The sequence below is a fragment of the Polyodon spathula genome, chromosome 5 (genome assembly GCF_017654505.1).
Source record: "Polyodon spathula isolate WHYD16114869_AA chromosome 5, ASM1765450v1, whole genome shotgun sequence".
NCBI lineage: Eukaryota > Metazoa > Chordata > Actinopteri > Acipenseriformes > Polyodontidae > Polyodon > Polyodon spathula.
This window is the reverse complement of record NC_054538.1, coordinates 65,866,956-65,888,635: the sequence shown is the minus strand read 5'-3', so window position 1 is coordinate 65,888,635 and position 21,680 is coordinate 65,866,956. Positions and strand designations below refer to the sequence as shown.

General features: G+C 36.2%; 1 protein-coding gene across 1 annotated transcript; it reads left to right on the top strand.

Moving 5' to 3' along the window:
- The first annotated feature begins 5,332 nt into the window (after positions 1-5,332).
- LOC121315320 (DNA-binding protein RFX6-like) lies at positions 5,333-19,661 on the top strand. The gene is made up of 19 exons (XM_041249354.1): positions 5,333-5,681; positions 6,444-6,603; positions 6,785-6,908; positions 7,289-7,350; positions 8,329-8,406; positions 8,826-8,853; positions 10,882-10,989; positions 11,299-11,376; positions 11,456-11,569; positions 11,845-11,894; positions 12,685-12,844; positions 13,077-13,224; positions 13,873-13,982; positions 14,078-14,195; positions 15,058-15,180; positions 16,162-16,356; positions 16,503-16,991; positions 18,422-18,634; positions 19,065-19,661. The coding sequence occupies exons 1-19, from the start codon at positions 5,447-5,449 to the stop codon at positions 19,235-19,237; spliced, it is 2,766 nt and encodes a 921-aa protein (XP_041105288.1). The 5' UTR covers positions 5,333-5,446; the 3' UTR covers positions 19,238-19,661.
- Positions 19,662-21,680: the final 2,019 nt, after the last annotated feature.

Genomic DNA, 21,680 nt, shown 5'->3' with positions numbered 1-21,680 from the left:
GCAGCGGCTTTGCCGATATTTTCAGCATCGCCAACTGAGTATAGGAATGCGGCACTAGCAAAAAAGCGCAGCCCTATGCATATAGACTGTGTTACTGTGAACGCCCGGCTGCGCCGAGTGGTATGGGCAATGTACGGCTCTAGTAGATTTATTAGGTAAATGATACCTTGCTGACCGAATCTGTAACGCTCAAATACAAAACATCTGAATGATGCAAAGGATCTTAGCGATCTCTCAATACTCTTTCCCCTACGAAAAGCTAATCTAATTAAAATTGCTCCTTAATCTATGGCAGGGCTTCTCAACCTGAACTGCAACTGTTTAAGAGCTGAAAACAAGTAAAAAGGTCTAATTTAAGAAAATGATCAGTTCAATTAAGAGTCTAGTTAAGTAATTGAGAGCTCGGTTGGAATGAAAACCAGCAGACACAGGGGGTCCCCAGGACCGAGTTTGAGAAGCCCTGATCTATGGGATCTCTAAGGAAGGGCGTTGCCATTTTAGAGGGGTGTGTCAAGTGCTTTCATTGGGTAGAAGTACAAGTCTTTATACACAGATCCGGCTAACTTTAAGTTATCCTGCGTTGGAACAGGTTTAAGATTAAGGATGTGTTGCTATGGTAACTTAGTCGGCTACACTTTAAACTTGCTTCAAGGAATGGAAAAAAGCCAGACTTCTGTCAAGTTATCGTGAGAGTTATCCAGCTAACAATTAGCTTGGCAGGGAGGCTTTTAAAATGTATAATTTCTACAAATTTATTGAAAACAAATATTTGTAGGAAAAATCTTTTGTAGTAAAAGTTTTGCTTTTGTGGACAAGGAGAACAAATGACAAGAAATAGATGTCTACAGTTATTTTTCAGTATTTTTATTTTGTAAAAATCAAAAAAATGCTACAATATTTCAATCAATCAATCAATCAATGTATTTTTATATAGCGCCTTTCAATGGCGATGCCATCCCAAAGTGCTTTACAGAAAAAAAAAACTAATTACAATGTCATAACTAAAATCAAAACAAGACTACAAACATTACAAAACGATTTACATTAAAAAACACTCCCTATTACCAAATGCTAGGAAAAACAAATGGGTTTTTAGCAGCGCTTTACATTTCTCAAGAGAATGAGAGCCTCTCACAACTAGTGGAAACGCGTTCCAGAGTTTAGGAGCACTAATGGAGAAATTCCGACCTCCCAGAGTGACACACCACCTATGTTTTCCCTCCTCTATAGCTCCCTCCTCCCGCCTCTGAATCTCCCTCCTCCCTCCTCTGAAACTCCCTCCTCCCTCCACCTCCTCTGAAACTCCCTCTCCCCTCCTTTGAAACTCCTTCCTGAGAAAGAAATCTCTCAGAAAGGAGATATCCGCTGTCCCCACCAGCCAGTCATCATGAAAGCTACCTTCCTCTTTAATGTCTTTAGCAGCACAGTTTGTCCAGATGTCCGGCCACTTTGCATCGACATGAGATTATTGTCGCATGTAATCTTCACATTCATTGCACAGTACCCTTTTCGACACACATAATGATACTCGTCAACACTCAATGCTTTTATTTGAACATGTGTATCATCCACATCTCTAATCACATTGGGAAAATCACAGATGGAATGAAAATCTTCATTGACTGTAATTCTTGTATGGGCCATGTAATGTGTTCACAGTGGTTTGTAAGGGCAGCAGTTACACCCTCAATGGAGTGACATACTGATGCCTTGCTCATTCCAACGTATCTCCCAATACATTTTGGAAGGAACCGCTGGCAAGAAAATGTGACATGCCTAAGACTTGAGCTTCTGTAGACAGGGCATGATGTCTCTTTGTCTGTCTGCTCACATATGGCTCAAGTGAGGTGAAGAGTTGATGGGTGTCCTCCCTCTTTTAATGATAATTGGCTATTTATCCTCATTAGACAGCTTGTCAAAGATGTTACGCACATCTCTTACTGTAATTTGTGTGAGCCGATGCCCTGTGTCGTCGTTTCTCTCTCTCTCTCTCTCTCTCTCTCTCTCTCTCTCTCTCTCTCTCTCTCTCTCTCTCTCTCTCTCTCTCTCTCTCTGTCATAGATACACAGCAACAGCATGATTTTCAAAAGGGGCAAAATAAGAACTAGGTCACAAAGTGACTTCTTAAACTTGATTTGGGTCACTAAACATATGGCTTTCAAAGGATTGGAACAGCTGTGCCATGTATCCAGCTGTTGAACCCTTAAAATATAAATAACTTGATTTAGTTACATAAATCAGGTATTAATAAAATTTTGCAAACTAGTTCTTATTTTGCCCCTTTTGAAAATCAAACCCTAAGTGAGAAAACAAGGTGAGATTAACGAGTGGTGTGAATGTTGTTATATGGAAACGCAACCTCATTCATATTTCACCTTTCAACATTTATCTTGCAGATACGCATTCATATGTGTATATAAATGAGCCCCAGGTTCGGGTTAAGTTAATATTCTGCATCGCGATGGTGTCATTCGCAAGACAACCTCACCCCAAACACAAAACGATTTCGGGGTTCTACAAATTTTAAACAACCCCAACATGATGGGGACGAACCTGGGTCTGCGGTAATCGTGTTCTGGAAGGTTCTGTCACCCAGGGTCAACACTTCAACCTGCAGCAGGTGTCCGGGGACGTCAGAGACTGGGCTGGGCTGGGCTGCTGAGCTGGGCTGCTGAGACAGAGAGACAATCTGGAGTGGATAAAATAGCACAGAAGCAATACCCAAGAAGTTCAGAAGAGAAGCGGGACTATAAGAGAGAGAAAACAGAGACTGTACTGGGTGGCTGAAGCACATGACCAAAACAGTGTTTTTTTTTTTTTTTTTTTTACTTTTCTTTTATTATTTGTCACAGTCTGAGTAGCACAATGCTACTTAACTATATTTGTACCACTGGCTGGTAAAGCAGCATGCTAAACTTGTCCAGTGTTGTCCTGGCTTAATAAACCGCTGAATTCGAACAACATATTAAGGCTATCAAGCGATCAAAAAAATTAATCACGATTAATCTCTCGATATAAATTTGTAATCTAATGTTGGTTTTAATCTCATATTACTGCATCCATCGCATTCAAATTTGTGTTATTACTGATATTATTATTATTAATATTATTATTACCATCATCCAAAAAACAGTGCATCATAAAATCCCTGTTTTAGTGTTTCTGGATACAGCAGACTAGAGGCATTCTGTGATACATGGAACAGACAGATACAACTAACTAACTAACTGGTCTTTCTAGCCAATGAACTGCCAGAAAAATAAACTTCCCATTCATAAATCCTTCACCATTAGTGCTTTGCTCCATAATGCAGTTCACTGCTTAACTTTCTATTCAAACGATGACTGGTGATTTGTTTGGAAAGAAACTGTTATTTCTAATATTAAGTAATTGTCACCCTGGTATTGACTGGTGGTAATGAATTGATGTTCACCAGTGCTTTGCGCTCTTACAGCATGGCTAATACTGTAGGCTACTGTACAATGGTGGTGATTGGTTTTGTTTTTTTCCTTGTTTTATATGAACTGTAACCTTGAAAAAAGGGTTTGCTCTATAGGTGTACAGAAAATTACTGTCAGAAATCCTTGCATTTACCAAGGAGTACCCTGGCTCCAACTCCTCATGTTCAACTGTTTCTGAACTACAGTAAACACTATTTCATATGAGATTCAGCAGCTAGTGCAACAACTAGAACCTCAGGCAGCAAAATACTTATAAAAATATACACGTAAGGTAACAATCAATTTGGTTGTTAATTATTTAACAATTTATATTTAATTAAATCACAACCCTCGCTTTTTTTTTTTTTTTTAAAGGACAGAGGGAAGGAGCATCAAACCTGCCTACAAAATTCTAGCAGATACATTGTTCTTTTTAATAGGTGTGCACACTGTCCAGCAACAACTGGAGCAACCTGTGACCCAGTACTTATTATTCAAGTTTAGTGAGGATATTTTAAACGAGGTCTGAGATATAAAAGTTTTAAATGTTTTCCTTATTCATAAACCAACGCCATACCAAGTCATCTGAAGAATTGCTTCAACAGCTCAGTTATATACATGGTTTTATATAATCATAGGCTACATTCCAGTATTGCTCTGGAAAAAAAAAAAATCTAACCGATTTGAAGGATGCCATCTGTCAAAAGGAGGTTGTGTGTCCCTCTTAAGTCTGTGTGTGTGTGTGTGTGTGTGTGTGTGTGTGTGTGTGTGTGTGTGTGTGTGTATATATATATATATAATATATATATATATATATATATATATATATATATATTAAGCATGTATTGCAATACAACTTGCAGGTGTCAGATACAGGACTCTTTGACTTCTAATTTCGTCTTGACTTCTAATTTGGTGCTTTCACCTGAAACGGTGGTGACTGGTTTTCCCCAGCATTATTGCAAAGTGGTCCACTGACTTGCCCTTTTTGCCCATTTCATATACCCCAGGGCCTAATCAAATCCCATATTTTTAACAAACAAAATACCGGGTCTTCCCAAATGTTCTATAATAATATTATGTTATCATGTTTAGATTTTGTTTCTAGAATCCATATAAGGAGGGTCAAAACACAATTCATGTTTAGATAAGAATGAAGCCCTATTTAATCTGATTGGTCCTATGACATAAGAGTGATTAATGTGTGTACTGTATAAAACAGTTTTATGTTGCCACGGGGATGCTAAAGAATATAGAATGTAGGTAAAACTGTTCGAAAATTGAAACACTTTGACCTACAATGACCCAATCTACATAAAAAGTGCTTCCCATTCTTTATACATGAAAGTTCATTATATAAATTTTAATTAAATACAATTTAAAAGTCACTGTGTATGCTGACTAAACAATCACTAACTGTTGTACCATCGGTTCAGTGGTGCTGACAAGGACGGCAGACATACTGTATAATAAAATCAAACTGAAAGGCAAAATCAGAAATTATTGTTTCTTTTAAGTTAATCATTAATATCTGTCATCTGCTCCCCATGTTTTGCGAAGATGATAAATCTAATTCATCACTACGTAGCCTCGGGTTTAATTAACTGTGCTGTCGGTGGCTTTTTTTCATAGTAAAAGCTATCGGATGAAAGTGATAAACCTGTCATTTATGAATGCTCTTATTTTGATATAAACGTTGTGTTCACAAAAAGGCGTGTTCTTAAGATTTACTTTAAATAGCTAACGTAATCAGGAGAGCCGAAGGGGTCAAAGGATGGTAAATCCAGCAACTGAGATTAGGTTAACTGTGCTCCACATTATATATTCCTTACATGGGGGGAACATAAGAAATCTTTCTTAGGAACGTCTTCAGAAGAAAATTGAACTTTAGCCCGATTTTTAGTTTGGGATGCAAAGGATGTTAACTTTTATTTGGAATTAATTGTGAACACAAATAGGAAGGATATATATCTATATATAACGACAACAACAGCAACAACGTTTTCATGAAAATGCCAATGAAAAGGATTTCCGAGTCTTCAGATGGCGAGGACTCATTTAATCATCTTCAACCTCCGCAGAAGGTTTCTTCATCAATCCAAGATGAGCCATACATGACGCTACTTGGCTGTACGAGTTCGACAGTTTCTGACCCTGATGAAAACGAACACAATGTTGGAATTAAGACGAATTCAGCGTCCAAACTTGAAGAAGATGAAGATTATTTAGGCGTTAAATCAGGTAAAGTGTACATTTGTAATTGTGCTTGAAAGTTGTTTTTTTTAGAACATAAGTATAGCAATTCCGTAGTACGGTTAATCCGTACTACGCGTCACTGATGTAAAAAGTCATACAGGCGGTATCGCAAAGCCTGACCTGCCTGCAATATCTGTGGTGATGTTTATTATAAATATTTGTGTGTGTGTGTGTGTATGTGTGTGTGTGTATCTATATCTGTGTGTGTGTGTGTGTGTGTGTGTGTGTGTGTGTGTGTATCTGTGTGTGTGTGTGTGTGTGTGTGTATCTGTGTGTGTGTGTGTGTATACATATCTGTGTGTGTGTGTGTGTGTGTGTGTGTGTATATATATCTGTGTGTGTGTGTGTGTGTGTGTGTGTCTGTGTGTGTGTGTGTGTGTGTGTGTGTGTGTGTGTGTGTGTGTGTGTGTGTGTGTGTGTGTGTGTGTGTGTGTGTATCTGTGTGTGTGTGTGTGTGTGTGTGTGTGTGTGTGTGTGTGTGTGTGTGTATCTGTGTGTGTGTGTGTGTGTGTGTGTGTGTGTGTGTGTGTGTGTGTGTGTGTGTGTGTGTGTGTGTGTGTGTGTGTGTGTGTGTGTGTGTGTGTGTGTGTGTGTGTGTGTGTGTGTGTGTGTGTGTGTGTGTGTGTGTGTGTGTGTGTGTGTGTGTGTGTGTGTGTGTGTGTGTGTCTGTGTGTGTGTGTGTGTGTGTTCTGTGTGTGTGTATGTGTGTGTGTGTGTGTATGTGTGTGTGTGTGTGTGTATTTATAGAAGTAGAACATGGCAATGAGACGCCTTCCTCCGAAGAAGAGGATTTAGATACACGAGAAAGCGACAAGGATGATTTTCTTTGCAAGCAGCCTCTTAAGAAGAAAAGTATTACGCAGATCATAAAGGACAAAAAAAAGCAAACTCATCTCACTCTACAATGGTAAGTATTTGATAACAAAATAACTGTAGCAAGAACTCATATAACCAACCATTATTATTATTATTATTATTATTATTATTATAATAATAATAATAATAATAATAATAATAATAATAATAATAATAATAATACCATAAATTAAAGTTTGACCTGTATCAGAAAGTTTACTTTTCTTTATCAGGCTAGAAGAAAACTACATAGTCTGTGAAGGCGTTTGCTTACCCAGGTGTATCCTCTACACTCATTACTTGGATTTCTGTAGTAAAGAGAACCTGGAACCTGCGTGTGCTGCAACCTTTGGGAAGGTAAAAATGACGGATCTACTAACAATTAAGCAATTATGTGTTCTAAAAATAAAACAACGTAAACAGTAAATGCATATACATTTACGTTTGCATCTGTGCTAAAATTGAATAGGCATATATAATTTTGTATTGATAAACTGCAGACGTACTTCTTCGCATGTTCGCATCACGTTTGTGAGCACAACAGTTGAAACGTCTGCTAATACACCGAACATAAGTGAAATGTCTGTTTGATGTATTTTAAACCTTGCTCAGTGAATATAACATCAGCAGGTAACAATGCAATGATCTTTTTGGGGACAATATTACTATATTAACCCCAGCACTTTTCTGTCTACTGTATGTAGCCCGGTAAAAGAAGGAATCTTACTTTTTTTCAGACTATACGCCAGAAGTTTCCTCTTCTTACTACAAGAAGGCTTGGAACAAGGGGCCATTCAAAGTAAGGAGAGCAGATTGTAGTGTTTCAGCATTTCCTTATATTATAATATACCAGTTGCGTATCTGCTAATGGAGGTGATAATATTTTCACAATCTTTCAATCGCATTACCACATGCCAGGTTCCCATTGATCATTTTGAACTGCAGACTAAAGCCTGCAATAAATTGTACAGTTGCTATAGCAACGTTGGAAAATAAGATTTACATGGAGTTTTGTTTATACTAGATTCTGTGTTTTTCATACTTTTTTTTTTTTTAATTAAAAATATATATATATATATATATATATATATATATATATATATATATATATATATATATATATATATATATATAATACTATGAATTGCCATTGGTTAGTTTCCATTATATGTAAAGTTGTACCTGCTAAATGATAAGTTACAGTATGCTAACATGACAAAAATGGATTTGGAAATCAGCCCTGTTGTTGAAACTCCTAAAACCTCAACTGCCATCTTATCCAAACCTAGGCCGTACCCCCACCATTTTCCACATGGAAGCATTCTGTGGAAAAACTAAAAAGGGAAGCTCTTACAGTATCTGACAAATAGAGGATTTACAGTGTTAAAGCAAAGCTCTTACAGAACATAGTGTACTTCGATACCAATTTTTCCAAACAGCTGTCAGCAGTGCCGCCCACAGTCCCGGGCAAGTTTTTAAATCAATGCTGTTATTCCTTTTAAGTAAAAACTTGTGCACAACAACTACACATTCCTTGGAATTTGAGGGTAATTAACTGTAATAGCTAGCCACATTCAGTTTTCCTCTTAAATAAAACGGTCAGTCCAGACCCTCTGGAATGCCTGAGCCCGGGACAAAATTCCTGTTTGCCAAATCCCCCCCCCCCCTTTTGTGGCCGGGATAAAATATGATAAAACAGGTACTACATCTCTTTAACTAAATCCAGAAAAAAATACTTATTTTTGTTTTTTTAATGTTCTGCCTGTGCTTATTACAGATACCACTATTATGGGATAGGCATTAAAGAAAGCAGTGCATATTACCACTCTGTGTACTCAGGAAAAGGCTTGACAAGGTAACTTCACATGATGAACAGCCACAGTTCATTTCTGCCTTATTTTATTATTGGTTTTTATCAGTAATCTGTTTTATTAGTCAACAGCTTGATAACACAAATGGTATTTGTTTTGGAGAAAGCAGGCAGAAATAAAATGATACACGCTGCATAGTATATTAAACAAAGAGCCACCTGTTTCCATGCTGTAAATGAAATCCATGCACACAGTTAGGCTGTGAGTGAGTGCCACCTAATATAGTTCCAATTAGATATTAGAATAGGTGTATCAGTATTGATTAGATGTGTTTGTTAAAATAGAAGGAACATGCTTAATACTGTAGAAACACTGTTATTGAGGCAGTGTAAATACAGTTAGTTGCTCAGTAACATTATGCATCTTACTACTGATTGCAATATTTATTTTTGTTTTGTCTCAGGTTTTCTGGAAGCAAGCTCAAAAATGAGGTAAACGTTCAGTTTCCAGCTTTGCTAGCTTTGATATGACTAGGTTGCATCTCCTAATTATCATTACATACGTCAACCACTACTTTTAATACTTTTGGTCTGAAGTGCTATAACCTATCATTTATTTTAGGCCCTGTCACTTAAAGAGACTCCAGCAGATTCTGATACAGAAATGATAAACACTTGTTTTGAATTGTGCCTGCAAATCATTGCTTAAACAACTGTTTCACTTTACCCTTTGTTAATAAAGTACATATATATTAATATAACTCCAAGCTAGGACTCCTTCATAAATTGTTAACTTGATAATTGGGATTTTAAAAAAGGAACAGTAAATGTGCATGCAGACCAACATATGACTATTTTTCTTATCAGTTTTGTTCACAAACAAAAATATGAACACATTTTAAAAAGTTCAGCAATTTTGTGCAAAAGCATTTTAAAATGTTATTTTGGCTCTTTGCAAAAATATGAATTACCTTTATTATTAATAATATATTACTATTTCAGTTATATTTACTGATTTTTTTTAAACTAAAAGTCAAAACAAGCTGATCAGTAACTAACAAATCTGTGAAATCCAGATACTGCAGGTTTCAAAATATATTATCCCCAGCATTGTGCAGTTTACCCAGTACCTTGCTTTTTAATTCATTGTTGTTGCTGAATTAAGGGAGTTTGTTATCTGAAAATCATTTTGTAATTACAGACAGCATGGCTAATTAAGTAGAGTATAGTGCAGTCATTATCTTAATGTTAAATGGCCATTGGACCAGATGTTACTGAACTAAATGTTGTTTGGCAATGTAGCCTCAGTCTGGCATGGTAATGTAAATCCATTAGGACCGCAAAATGGATCAACATGTATGTTATTGAAAACCTTAATGAAATGAAATCTTTACATTTTTTTTTATCTGTTTTGAACTAATTTCACAAGACTATTTTCCTTTATTAGAGTCAAAACTGTGCTAATTAAATTGATTTTTTTTTTTTTTTTTTTTTTAAATTCCTTAATAAACCAAGTGACAAAACACTTGCTGTAAAGAGACAGAATCTCTTTTGGCTTTCATTGGTACAGCATATAATGGAACTGGAGAGGAGGTCTATAGTGGGACATTATTGATTTTCCACTATAGCTGAGTCAAGAAAATGAGTGAGTCAAGGTTGGATAGTAAATACAATTGTATATATTTTGTTTAAATGTAGCTGATACAGCATAAATAAATAAATAAATAACATACATTTGCTGACTGCTGCATCCTCCAGTTTATATCCCACCCATCATATTTGTTTTCGTCGAGTTGAATCTGTTTGAATTTCAGAAAGTCAGAAGACAGTGACAGTGATGTTTCAATCACTATTTTAGTGTTTGGAGCATTTTCTTTTGTAGTATGCTTTGTAATTCATTTTCTGTTAAGTCACAGAATCGGTGTTCAGGGGTGGAACTGACAGTGATGTGAACCAATCACATGACAGATGGAGACTGTTGCCCGGTAGTGTAAGGATGTCAGGGCAATAGTTCAATCTATTTTGGCACCTATGATGAGGTTTTAACCAATCTCAAGCCAGAATTTCCAAACCATGGATCATCATATATATATATATATATATATATATATATATATATATATATATATATATATGTGTGTGTGTGTGTGTGTGTGTGTGTGTGTGTGTGTGTGCGCGCACATTTTAATGGTGATGATAAAATTATTCTTGAATCAGTTAGCCATATAGTGTACACAAATGGTCTGTTGATTTTTAATTTGACAATAATTGTTTAGCAATGCATGGCTTATATTGAATGCCTAATATTGAATCCATAAGGTACACTCTCAATCATAAGGTACACAGTAATAATGAAAATGAAATTTAGTAATAAAAAGTGACTTTGACAAAGACTGCTCATCAAAACTTTAGTCTAGACAAAACAGCAATGAGCTGAACAGCACATAGTGAACGAAATAAGCAATAATCCAAGGAGGTGTGCTTAAAATAGTTTTCTTCTTTTTTTTGTTATTTTCACAGGGAGGGTTCACACGGAAATATTCTCTTAGTTCAAAAACTGGAACTCTGCTCCCTGATTTCCCAAGTGCCCAACATCTAGTACTTCAGGGATCCATTTCTAAAGACAAGGTATCATTAATACAGACCCTCACTTTGTGCTGTAACAAAAGAAAGAGCTGCATTATCTGTATCTGAGCTTGGTAAAGATAAAGTGAGACTGGGGTTATACATATCACATGGAAACATTCATAGATATAAACTCCTGATTAATTAAACTGTATGTCATTTTTTCAATGAATAATATATTTGTATTAGATTATTATTGTATCAAAGTTTATTCTAACTTGAACACCCCAGTCTTATTAACCCTAATATAAAACAGCCTGCCCACTGCTCCCCCGTCCATCTCTGTGCAAATCACATGTTCTTTTGGGACAGGTGGATACACTTATCATGATGTACAAAACTCACTGTCAGTGCATCTTGGACAATGCAATCAATGGAAACTTTGAAGAGGTAAGAATTATAATATAAAGATTCATTTTCATATTAAAATGCTTTGAGAAAACGATGTCATTCTGTTTAATGGTTTCAGATAGAGAATTTCCTACTGCATTTCTGGCAGGGAATGCCAGACCACCTGTTACCTCTGCTGGACAATCCCATTATTATTGACATTTTCTGCGCGTGTGACTCCATACTGTATAAGGTAGGAATGTATTTGATTATAATTATTGACACTCATTATACACTACTATTTAAAATAGAGCATTTAGACTTGACAGGTTGTGGCATGAAACTTCCAAGACAGGCATTTTAGTTGATACATGTAACTGTAATAGATGTGGGTTTGTGGAGGGGATAGCGGCAGTACAAAGGGGCATGTTTATTTTGTAACCACCTTGTACATCAGGACGCACTTTCATTCTATCTGTGTTCTATAACAACAGCAACAGTTTCAGTGTTGCATTGTCTGTTGTTTAGGTGCTGACTGATGTTCTGATCCCTGCCACAATGCAAGAAATGCCTGAAAGGTAAAATACAAAAATAAAATAAAAATACTTCAAAAATATTATATCTAAATAACAAGTATACAGACTATGTTGATCCACAGAGTTTGCTTTTAAAAAGGACAATTGGCTAAAATGGATACAGTATATGCCATTGGATGACTCTGTTCAGGTAAATTGTTCTGTGTCTTATTTTTTCCCTATTCGAACTATAATGGAAGCCTACTATTTCATATCTCCAACTATTGTGCCCCCAATAAACACTGAATAAAAACAAAGACTACCACTTTATTTATTCTAAGTAAAATTGTACACATAAGTCTAAATGTGAATTTTACAAACTCGCAAATGATTTATTTATTTTTATTTTTATTTTACCTATGGTGTCGGTACTTATTTATTTGAGGAAATCGTGCTAAATAACGCAGAGACTTAATCACAGAGGGTTTTGTGTTTAAGAATCAGTGACAGTCTGTTCCTGCTGCATTGTACCCTTGTTCAGTACATATGACTTGGTTTGTGGTGCATGAAAAAACAATTGTGCAGGTGTCTCATCGTCTAAAGAAAGTTTGCTTGGACATTACATTTACCTTTGTTGGCACTGCAGATGAACCTCGTCCTCACAGTGTATCTTTTATTGTGATATATTGGCTAAGTAGACTATTTATTAAAAATAGAAGTGCAGCTGGATTACTAAAAACCCCTGGTGTTGAAGGTAGTGAAAGCAAACCCTATGAAAATAATGTTCACGCATAAAGAAGGAAATATTACATTTGGATGAGTTATGGGTAATTGATGTGTTTTTCTCCACCAGTTTGCTTGCAGAAATCAGAAATTTTGCAAAACATTGGGAACACTGGATAGTTTCATCTCTGGAAAATCTGCCTGATGTCCTTTCTGAGAAAAAACTTCCCATTGCACGAAGATTTGTGTCTTCACTGAAGCGGCAAACGTCATTTTTACATCTTGCCCAGGTAAGCAGTAAAAGAAACTCTGATGTTCTCTGTGATATTATACAGGTTTGACCTAAAGCTGTTGTTTGTGGGCTGAAAAAAAAAAAAAAAGATCTTGCAAGTAAGTGATTTATTTGATATTAGCATTTGTTTATCAGCAATTTGTCACACAGCAAAATGGGCTACATAATTATCTTGGTACTGCTAAATATTTCCATACCAAATGTAACTAATAACTGTGCCTTTCTCACAGATTGCTAGGCCTGCCTTGTTTGACCAGAATATAGTCAACTCAATGGTGTGTGACATTGAAAAAGTGGATTTAAACAGCATTGGTTCTCAGGCTCTCCTCACTATGTCAGGCTGCACAGACCACCAGGACTCTGAACTCTACTCAGAATGTAAGTCAACAAAGACACCTGCAGTATTAGTGTTTTGTCTTTACACAATTGCCTTGTTCTCATGCAATACGTAGTAGAGTAGTAACTAGTATTCTTATTTAGCAGTCCCTGTTTCTTTGTGCCTGCCCAATGTTCAGGTTTTACTCTGATCCCTGTCCAAACAATTTAAGATAAAATATAAATTCCTGATGTACAAAGGAGCAAAGGAGCATGGGAAAAAGACCTGTTCTTTGGGTTTAATTTTATCATGTAATTGATTTTTTTTAAACCTAAAATACCTGTGGTCTTTTTTAATGTTAAACAGTGGCAGATCTAATTACTTCTGCACTGCAACGCTATTGTGATTTAATGACCCACTTATTACCGTTACTAGTTACAATAAAAGTGTAATGACATAAGGTCCACGAAAAATCAGGTCACTGAAACAGACCCCTTAAGGATCATACTGCACCTCTAAAATCAACTGGTCTTTCAAGAAAAAAAATAAATAAATACTGGTGAGCTTTTAGCTTAAAAAAAGTGAATTGTACATTTGTAAATAATGTTTCATTTTTTTTTTTTTTTTGTAAATGTATTTTTTTTTTGGTTTGATAATATTTGAGATATCTGAATACAAAGGTGCCTTCTGTTTTCCCTTTTACATGCTAGATGACTCTGTTACAGTGTTTCAAGAGCTAAAGGACCTTCTCAAGAAAAACGCAACCGTGGAATCTTTCATTGATTGGTTGGATACTGTGGTGGAGCAAAGAGTCATCAAGGTATTTTGCCCTGACAGCCCCTTCACTGCTTAGAGTAGATTAGAAATAATTAAGTAGCTTACCTGATGCTGATTTTCAATAACTTTTTTTTTTAGCCAAGTAAGCAAAATGGGAGATCTTTGAAAAAGAGAGCCCAAGATTTCCTTTTAAAATGGAGCTTTTTTGGGGCACGAGTGATGCACAACCTGACACTTAACAATGCAACCAGTTTTGGTAAGATAGAGCTTTTGTCACCTTATCATTTGTATGCTTTTTAGAGAATTACTCAGGATTCATGTTGTCTCCACTTTATTATGTATTTGCTTTGATGCATGTCATGTCAAGTGTTAATGTCTTGTAATTATGGATTTATATTTGAACCACAAGAAAATGCCTATTTCAGTGACATTTAAGCATGGTAATGTTTTTGTTTTCAGCTATGTTTCTGTTCTCAGTTTTTTTTATTCATTTAATACAGTTTGTAGTGGATGTATGCGCTGAGAAGCAGATAGAATATGAATTAAGTGATAGTCATACAGAAGGCAGACAATATAAACTGCTGGCATGCTTCACAACCGAATGAAGACATAATTTTCATAATTGAAAATGATGATATGGCTTGCTTTTATTTACTAACCAAACCTTTGTCTTTGTTGTAATGCCTCCCATCTCCCACAACACCTTTGTAAATGATTTGAAAGAGGGAACTACAGTAGAATTGTCTTCAGTTTAGACTCCAGTGGCAATCTGAGTAGAACAATGGGTACATGAGTCATAAAACAAAATGACCAGTTCAAGGCAAGCACACTCTTATCAGACTGTTGTGTGTGGCCCATTAAGTATGAGGGTTCTCTCGCTTTCATCAGGACTGCCTCTTGATGGAATAGTTGCCAAACTGTCTGCAAGGCAATCGAACAAACTGTCATAGGTCAGCCAGTGAATAGAGATTAAAGCCTCTAAAAGGGTGACCCTATTGTGGATTGTTTGAACAAGAACTGAGGGCAACTCATTTGAAGCCTGGCAATTATTTATTTGTTCGGTACACATAGTGGAAAAGATGGTCGCAAAGATAATATCCTCTCTCTGCCTGCAACAGGTTCCTTTCACCTGATCAGAATGCTGCTGGATGAGTATATTCTTTTGGCCATAGAGACCCAGTTCAACAATGACAAAGAGCAGGATCTTCAGAATTTATTAGACAAGTGTATGAAAAACGCAGGTAGTGTATATTTGCCTCGAAATGTATTGACCTGAAATATTGTCTGTTTAATGTTAACTTCCCACATCCTCCTTCAGATCTATGCTTTTTAGTGCTATTCTGGTTTTATTGTACCTTTATGAATACAGTAGTATGACCAGCATTGTTTGTACTTTGATTTGTACCCAACCAACTTACCCAACAAAATTGAGGAAAAAAAATGTTTTGTGTATTTCAAATGCTAGGTAGTACTTTATATATAAAAGCCTGTAGTAAGAAGTTTTTATTTAATCATTGGTAGTTACATTTGATGCTTCTGGAGATCCCAGATCAGGTCATTTTTGCATCTCAAAGCACTTGTCTGACTAGTTAAGTATTTGAGTATTTGTCCCAGTAATAATTAATAACTGTTAATCACATTGCCGCTAAAATTAGGAGATATGTCGTTTTCCATGTTCTGGTATTCAGAGTTTATATTTTGGGGTTTCATTTCTCTTGTTTATGACATCTTATCAGAATACCAAACATTCTGGCGACAAGTTTTTCCTTTTTGTTACATTTCAAATAGGTGGCTTAGGAACCTTATTTATTAGTGTCTTGTTGGCTCAGACTCTTAAACATGCCCTTTCCTCTTTATTGTATTGCACCATGTTTAGTCATTAAGTCACTGGACAGATTATTGCCATTTACTGTTTACAAAACAGATATTATTCCCTTTACATTTTCACTGAAGTTTCTAATGCAGTATTAGTGTGTAAGCAAAATGAATCCTCACATATATGATTAAAGGACAACAAACACTTAAAAGAACAAGACCTTATTACAGGAAGGGTATTTTTTTACCATCTGTTATAAATTTAATTTAATAAAGTAGCTGAACATAAAAGGAAAATAAATGTTAGTAAATTTTTTCCCCAGTCTGCGTTTATTGGTTATTTCTTTTGGTTTTAAGATGCATGTTTTTTATGTGTGTGTGTGTGTGTGTGTTTTTATGAATGCCAGATGCCAGTAAAGCTGCCTTCACAGCATCCCCAAGCTCCTGCTTTCTTGCCAACCGGAATAAATCCAGCGCACTTTCCAGCGACTCTTCAGCTAAAAATGAATCTGAGCACACGTATATCTCTCTAAACCAGCACAGCATGAGCGCTAACATGGCTACATTCCCAGGGGGGGATGCAGACAACCTCCACATCACAGGTATTCTTGTGCATGCCAAAGTATAAATCATTAACTTAACTCTCTGTTTTGGGGAAAAAATATTGTATTAGTTAAATGTCTTTTAATATTTCTGTAGACTTTTTTATTAATCATATTTTTTTCATATCATCCTTCCATTTCTGTAGGGCAAATGGAACTTTCTCACAATAATGGTCCACTAATGACACCACCCATTTCACCATCGCTGGTGAACAGAGGAAGTGTGATAAATCAAGGTCCGATGACTGTGAGATCCCAGAGTGGCTGCCCAGCACTACCGTCGCATGGCGGCTGTGCAACATTCTCAGATCCATTGTACCAGACACTGTCACAGACAAATCAGAACTATTACAGTGCTGGCTCTAACTATCAAGCCATCTTTAGGTCCCAGACGCACCTCCCTCCATCAGTTTATCATCACAGAGCCGACTCCAGCCATTTTCCTTCCTTTAGTGAACAGCAGCTGTCTAAAGACTATTTCAGCAGCAGCTGTGCAGTATCCCCATACAGTGCCAGGCCCAACAGCGCAGAAGCGCAAAGCATGCAACTTGTTAACTCCAGCAACTTTCATTTTGTTGGGAACTCATTGAGTGGGAGCTGTCAAGGGGCACCCTATACAGCTGCTGGACAGAACGGTAAGCACTGTATTTCTGACAGGGTTACAACTAGAGGCCTTACAACCTGTTCATGATGCTAGTTAATCTTGTAAAATGTCGAGTGGTAACCCAGGCTTAATGCATTGCTTAAATATACTGTTGCTTCCTGGTACATGGTCACTTCCTGTTCTACATGTCACATTAACTGATTGCTGCTTGAGTGGACAACATTTGACAGACAGTACCTACACAGCTGTGTTTGAAATACCTTGCTTTTCCCATGCTTTTACAGGGAATTCACTGTGGCTAATAATTCTTTTTACTGTGCTTTACCATCCTTAGAGTTCAGTATTTTACTGCACTTTCTTACGATTTTAATGGGCTAAAGCAAGTAAACTTATCAAGCAAAAAGGTCTTCGACACAAGAAAAAGGGGAAAGTGGTTCATATTTGGTGCTAATAACACAATTGGAGTATTGAAAATTGATTTAAAAATATTATATTTTTTGGAAATAATTAGTAGTATTTGTTAGCTGCTGTCTCTGCCCCATCATCTCCAGAAATGCAGAGAGCTCAATGTCTGTATTTAACCTGTCAATATGGGTTGCAGATCCAGCTATCGTTTAGGAAAGGTTTGTTTACCCAGACGGCCTGCCCCAGAGTGTGTTCAGTACAGTATAAGCAAAGTCAGTCTCAGCCTGGTAGTGAACACATGACCTCCTTATCCAAAGGCCAGCCATTAAGCTATTTGGTTGGAAATGTGACTTTTACAGCTGCACAAACTAAGCAACAAATGGGTTTGTCCCACAGATTAGCTGTCTGTTTATTAAAAATGACCTTGAATATTTTTTTGTGTTTTTTTCATTCATCATCTTCGTTGAATTCAAATAGGAAATTATTTTGTAATATTGTTTCTGAACAAAATGCACATTTTTCGGAATAGAAATATTGTCATATCGCACAAAGTCATGTGATAGCATAAAGAACAGGTACTACTAGAAATGCATCTTTCTGTTTGCCACATAACATGACTGAGGATACAAAATGTGTGTGCACGCACAAATCTGAACTCTGAGTCCTGCACTCAACCACATTTAGCTATAGTTGAGACTGTGAATATCAGGGTCTTATTCAATTGTGTAAGACACACAGATGCCAGCCAGTTCAGTTCTTTAGATATTGACCCACCATAATTAACTTCATCTGGAAATGTTGCAATATTAAGCCTTTGATTCCCAGATTTTGAAAAACAGATCAAATGGTAGGTTATATGCAGAACAGAAATGCATAAAAGGAACAACCCATGTTGAACGTACATAAAACAATGTTGATGGTGAATATCTAGATCCCCTGGACTACTGTGCACCTTTCATTAGACTGTATACACTAAACAAAGCTCACCTTGATACTGAGGAAGGGTTTATGCCTACCTGTCCATAGTGATGGCTCATTCCTACCTTCATTTTTCAGGGTACTATGGGAACAGCAGCTACCCTGATTCTCAGAGACTTGGCTCAATGATTGATCAACACGTTTCAGTTATTAGCAGCGTTAGTACTGTATGTTCAGTACCTGCATTTAGTGACATCCACGACCCATTGAACATTTTAGATGATAATGGAAGGAAGCCTTCAGGTGCTTTTTACACAGATTCTTCACCTCTAGTTTGCCGAACCCCTGTAGGTGAGTGATATATTTCTTTACTGTACTGAAACTGTCAACTCATCAACAGCTCTACAATTTAAATGCTGCTTTGACAATTGTACCAATTTATGAAAATTATTTCAGTGCCTTGGTGTATCCAGCCTGTCATGTATAACCACTGAATTAAATCAGCAGGGACTGTACTTTTTTAGCTCTTGCATTTGCTCCCCTTTGTCGCTAAGTGCAATACTATTGTGCGCTAGCATAGAGACAGCTTTGTTCACACTGTGTGTAGCAAACACGTCTGCCCTTGTGATATTTATTGCTTTGTTACAAGCTGAGTAATCCCCAATAGCTTGTGCTTTTTTTTTTTTTTTTTTTTTTCTGTTGGTCAATGTGGGAAGTGGACACTGTCAGGATTGATTAAGTAAAGGTCAGAAATTAAGCAATCCAAATTTTTTTTCAACAGCACCAACTATACCAAGTGCCATTTCCTCCTCACCCTCCTCCCAGTGTATGTATGGATCTTCCACTCAGTACCATTCCCAGGATGTAATGGACCCACACAGGCAGCCTAGTGAAGTGCCCACTCTCCCCCCAATCAACACTGTCTTCATGGGGGCTGCAGCAGGAGGAACATAGCAATGGAGATATATATATATATATATATATATATTATGCCAGTAGGACTGTTCTCTGCCTGCCTAACAAAAAGGTTATTCCTTTGTCAGTGCCCTCTTAAGCCCTGTCTCTGAATGCTGCAAAGTCAGGGGTCGTCAGTTACCTCTTTTATTTGTTTCATTAATAGGATAAATAAGCAAAGCATGTGTTCTCGAAAGTTACTTTAACTGGATGACGTGTACAGAGAATGATTACTCGTTATGACCATGCAGGGAATTAGCACAGCACCTTTCAAAGTGCCTCTCAAAAGAAAAGCAGTGGACAAACACAAAGTGACTTTTAGACATGCTGCTACACAGACACAATGTTATAATGTGTTACACAATTATGGCACAATGCAATTTTGTATTTTTTATAAGGTGTGGTGGTACCTGTTTGTTATGAATAAAAACGGTCAGTATACGTATACAAATTATATTAATTTATGAAATCATAATCTATTAATTGTTGTAATACAGTGTTGTTTATTATGTAATTTCTGATTTTTTTTTCTCTATTTATTGTTGTAAAACTTGGGTTTATTTGCTTCTACCTCCTTGAATATGTTTACAAGGTCACTGTACTGATGTAAATGTGAAAGCTCCAGGGATACTAGAACATGTGTGTTGATTTAGATTAAAGCTGGTTGCCACCATTATCTGTATGTTGTAATAATCTGTACGAAACCCCTGTCAGGATATTAAAAGTTCACTAGCACATGTACAAAATTACAGGCAACTTGTCTAAATGTATGTCATCTGGACTAACATTTCTTTAGTGTTTGAAGCTCTGAAAGTAAATGTTACATTAACTGTCCTATACTACTCTCTATGACTCCTTACTAGTTACCCAGGCTAAGACAAAATGTGTTAATAAAATCACTGCATATACAATATATAAATTCTAGGTTACAAAATATTGTAGCCCATATTATGTCCATATTTTCTTTAATCAGAAGAAAAATAGAGAGCCTAATACAACATATGTAGATTTTATAAAAACACACCACTGCTGAAAGATTTACTGAATGCATTTTGACTGGCTGTTTGAGTTCCTGAATGAGTGTTACAGAAGGCTTCATGAATGTTGCATCAGCGTTTAAACTGGAGAAGCCTAAACTTGCATTCTTCTATGATGAATGTATTGTAAACCAAATGATGCTTTTCTTGTTTAAATTACATTTTCCACATTCATATGATAGAATTGGAATCTTCATGTAGGCTGTAACGACTGACTTATCTACATAGATCACCCACCATTTGCATAACATGTTATTGAAGGGAAGAGAAATACAAACCTACTCAATGGCACGACCGCTGCATGAAATACATGAAAATCCCTCTGACCTTAACCCTTAATGGAGGTGGCACATTCATATTATACAAAATACAGCAACAAACTCAAATAGTTTGTATCTTATTCACAAAGGTCATATCTACTGTACTATTGTGGAAGAATCAATATTGAAGAAACAAAAACATAACCCCAATCATCCTGGTCTAATGTACTCCTGTCCTTGAGAAGAGACTCCTGTCTACATAAGTTAAATATTTTACAGCTGTTTTACAATACAAGACTGGTAAAAAGTAAGATGCATGATTCTTTTTCACCATAAACATGTAAACTATACAGGCATTCTATCACATACTGTTCGGATACTTTTGAAACCAGTATCCAAAAGTGTATTTTATGTTTGTGTTTAGTCCATAAGATGTTTATCCCAGAAATGCTCCCATTGGGTTTTTTTTTATGGTATTAAATGTCTCATTAGCAGAGTACTTTACTTCATAGACTGCTAAAAGAATAAGGTCTCCCAAAATTATAATATGTGACTGTTCACATCACCTGTAGAATGCAAAGAATAAAGGCAATTGGATCTCATTGCTGCTGTTCCAAAGACATGGACACAAACCGATCAAAGCGTTTTGCTGTGAGATTGAATTGAGATGCAACGTTAATCTTTATAATTAGATTTGTATAATTTATAGTCCTGTAAATACTGACTATGACCAGGATCATCTACATTGGAATTGTGTTAGTTCGTTATGCTTTTATTTTGTATTACTGTTTTTATGATTGATTTAACTATTTTTGTTTCTTTTTGCCTTTGATTGAGATACAATGTTAATCGTTATAATTAGTTTTATTTATTGTATTGTAAATTATGTTAGATATTTTTCTGTATATGTTGCTGCTGACCTGCCTGGGTCTTTCCTGAAGATGATAAACCAGCGATCTTACTTACTAAATTAATTAGATCATGAAAAACAATACAACACAGCAAAAAAAAAAACATTTAATGCCAAGCAAATTGATGGATAATTGGGATCTAAACCTAAGCTATGTACAATGTATGAAGAACAAGGTGAGACACAGAACGGATATAAAGTTGTTAATATAGGAAATGTATTTGTCTTTCCTCTCC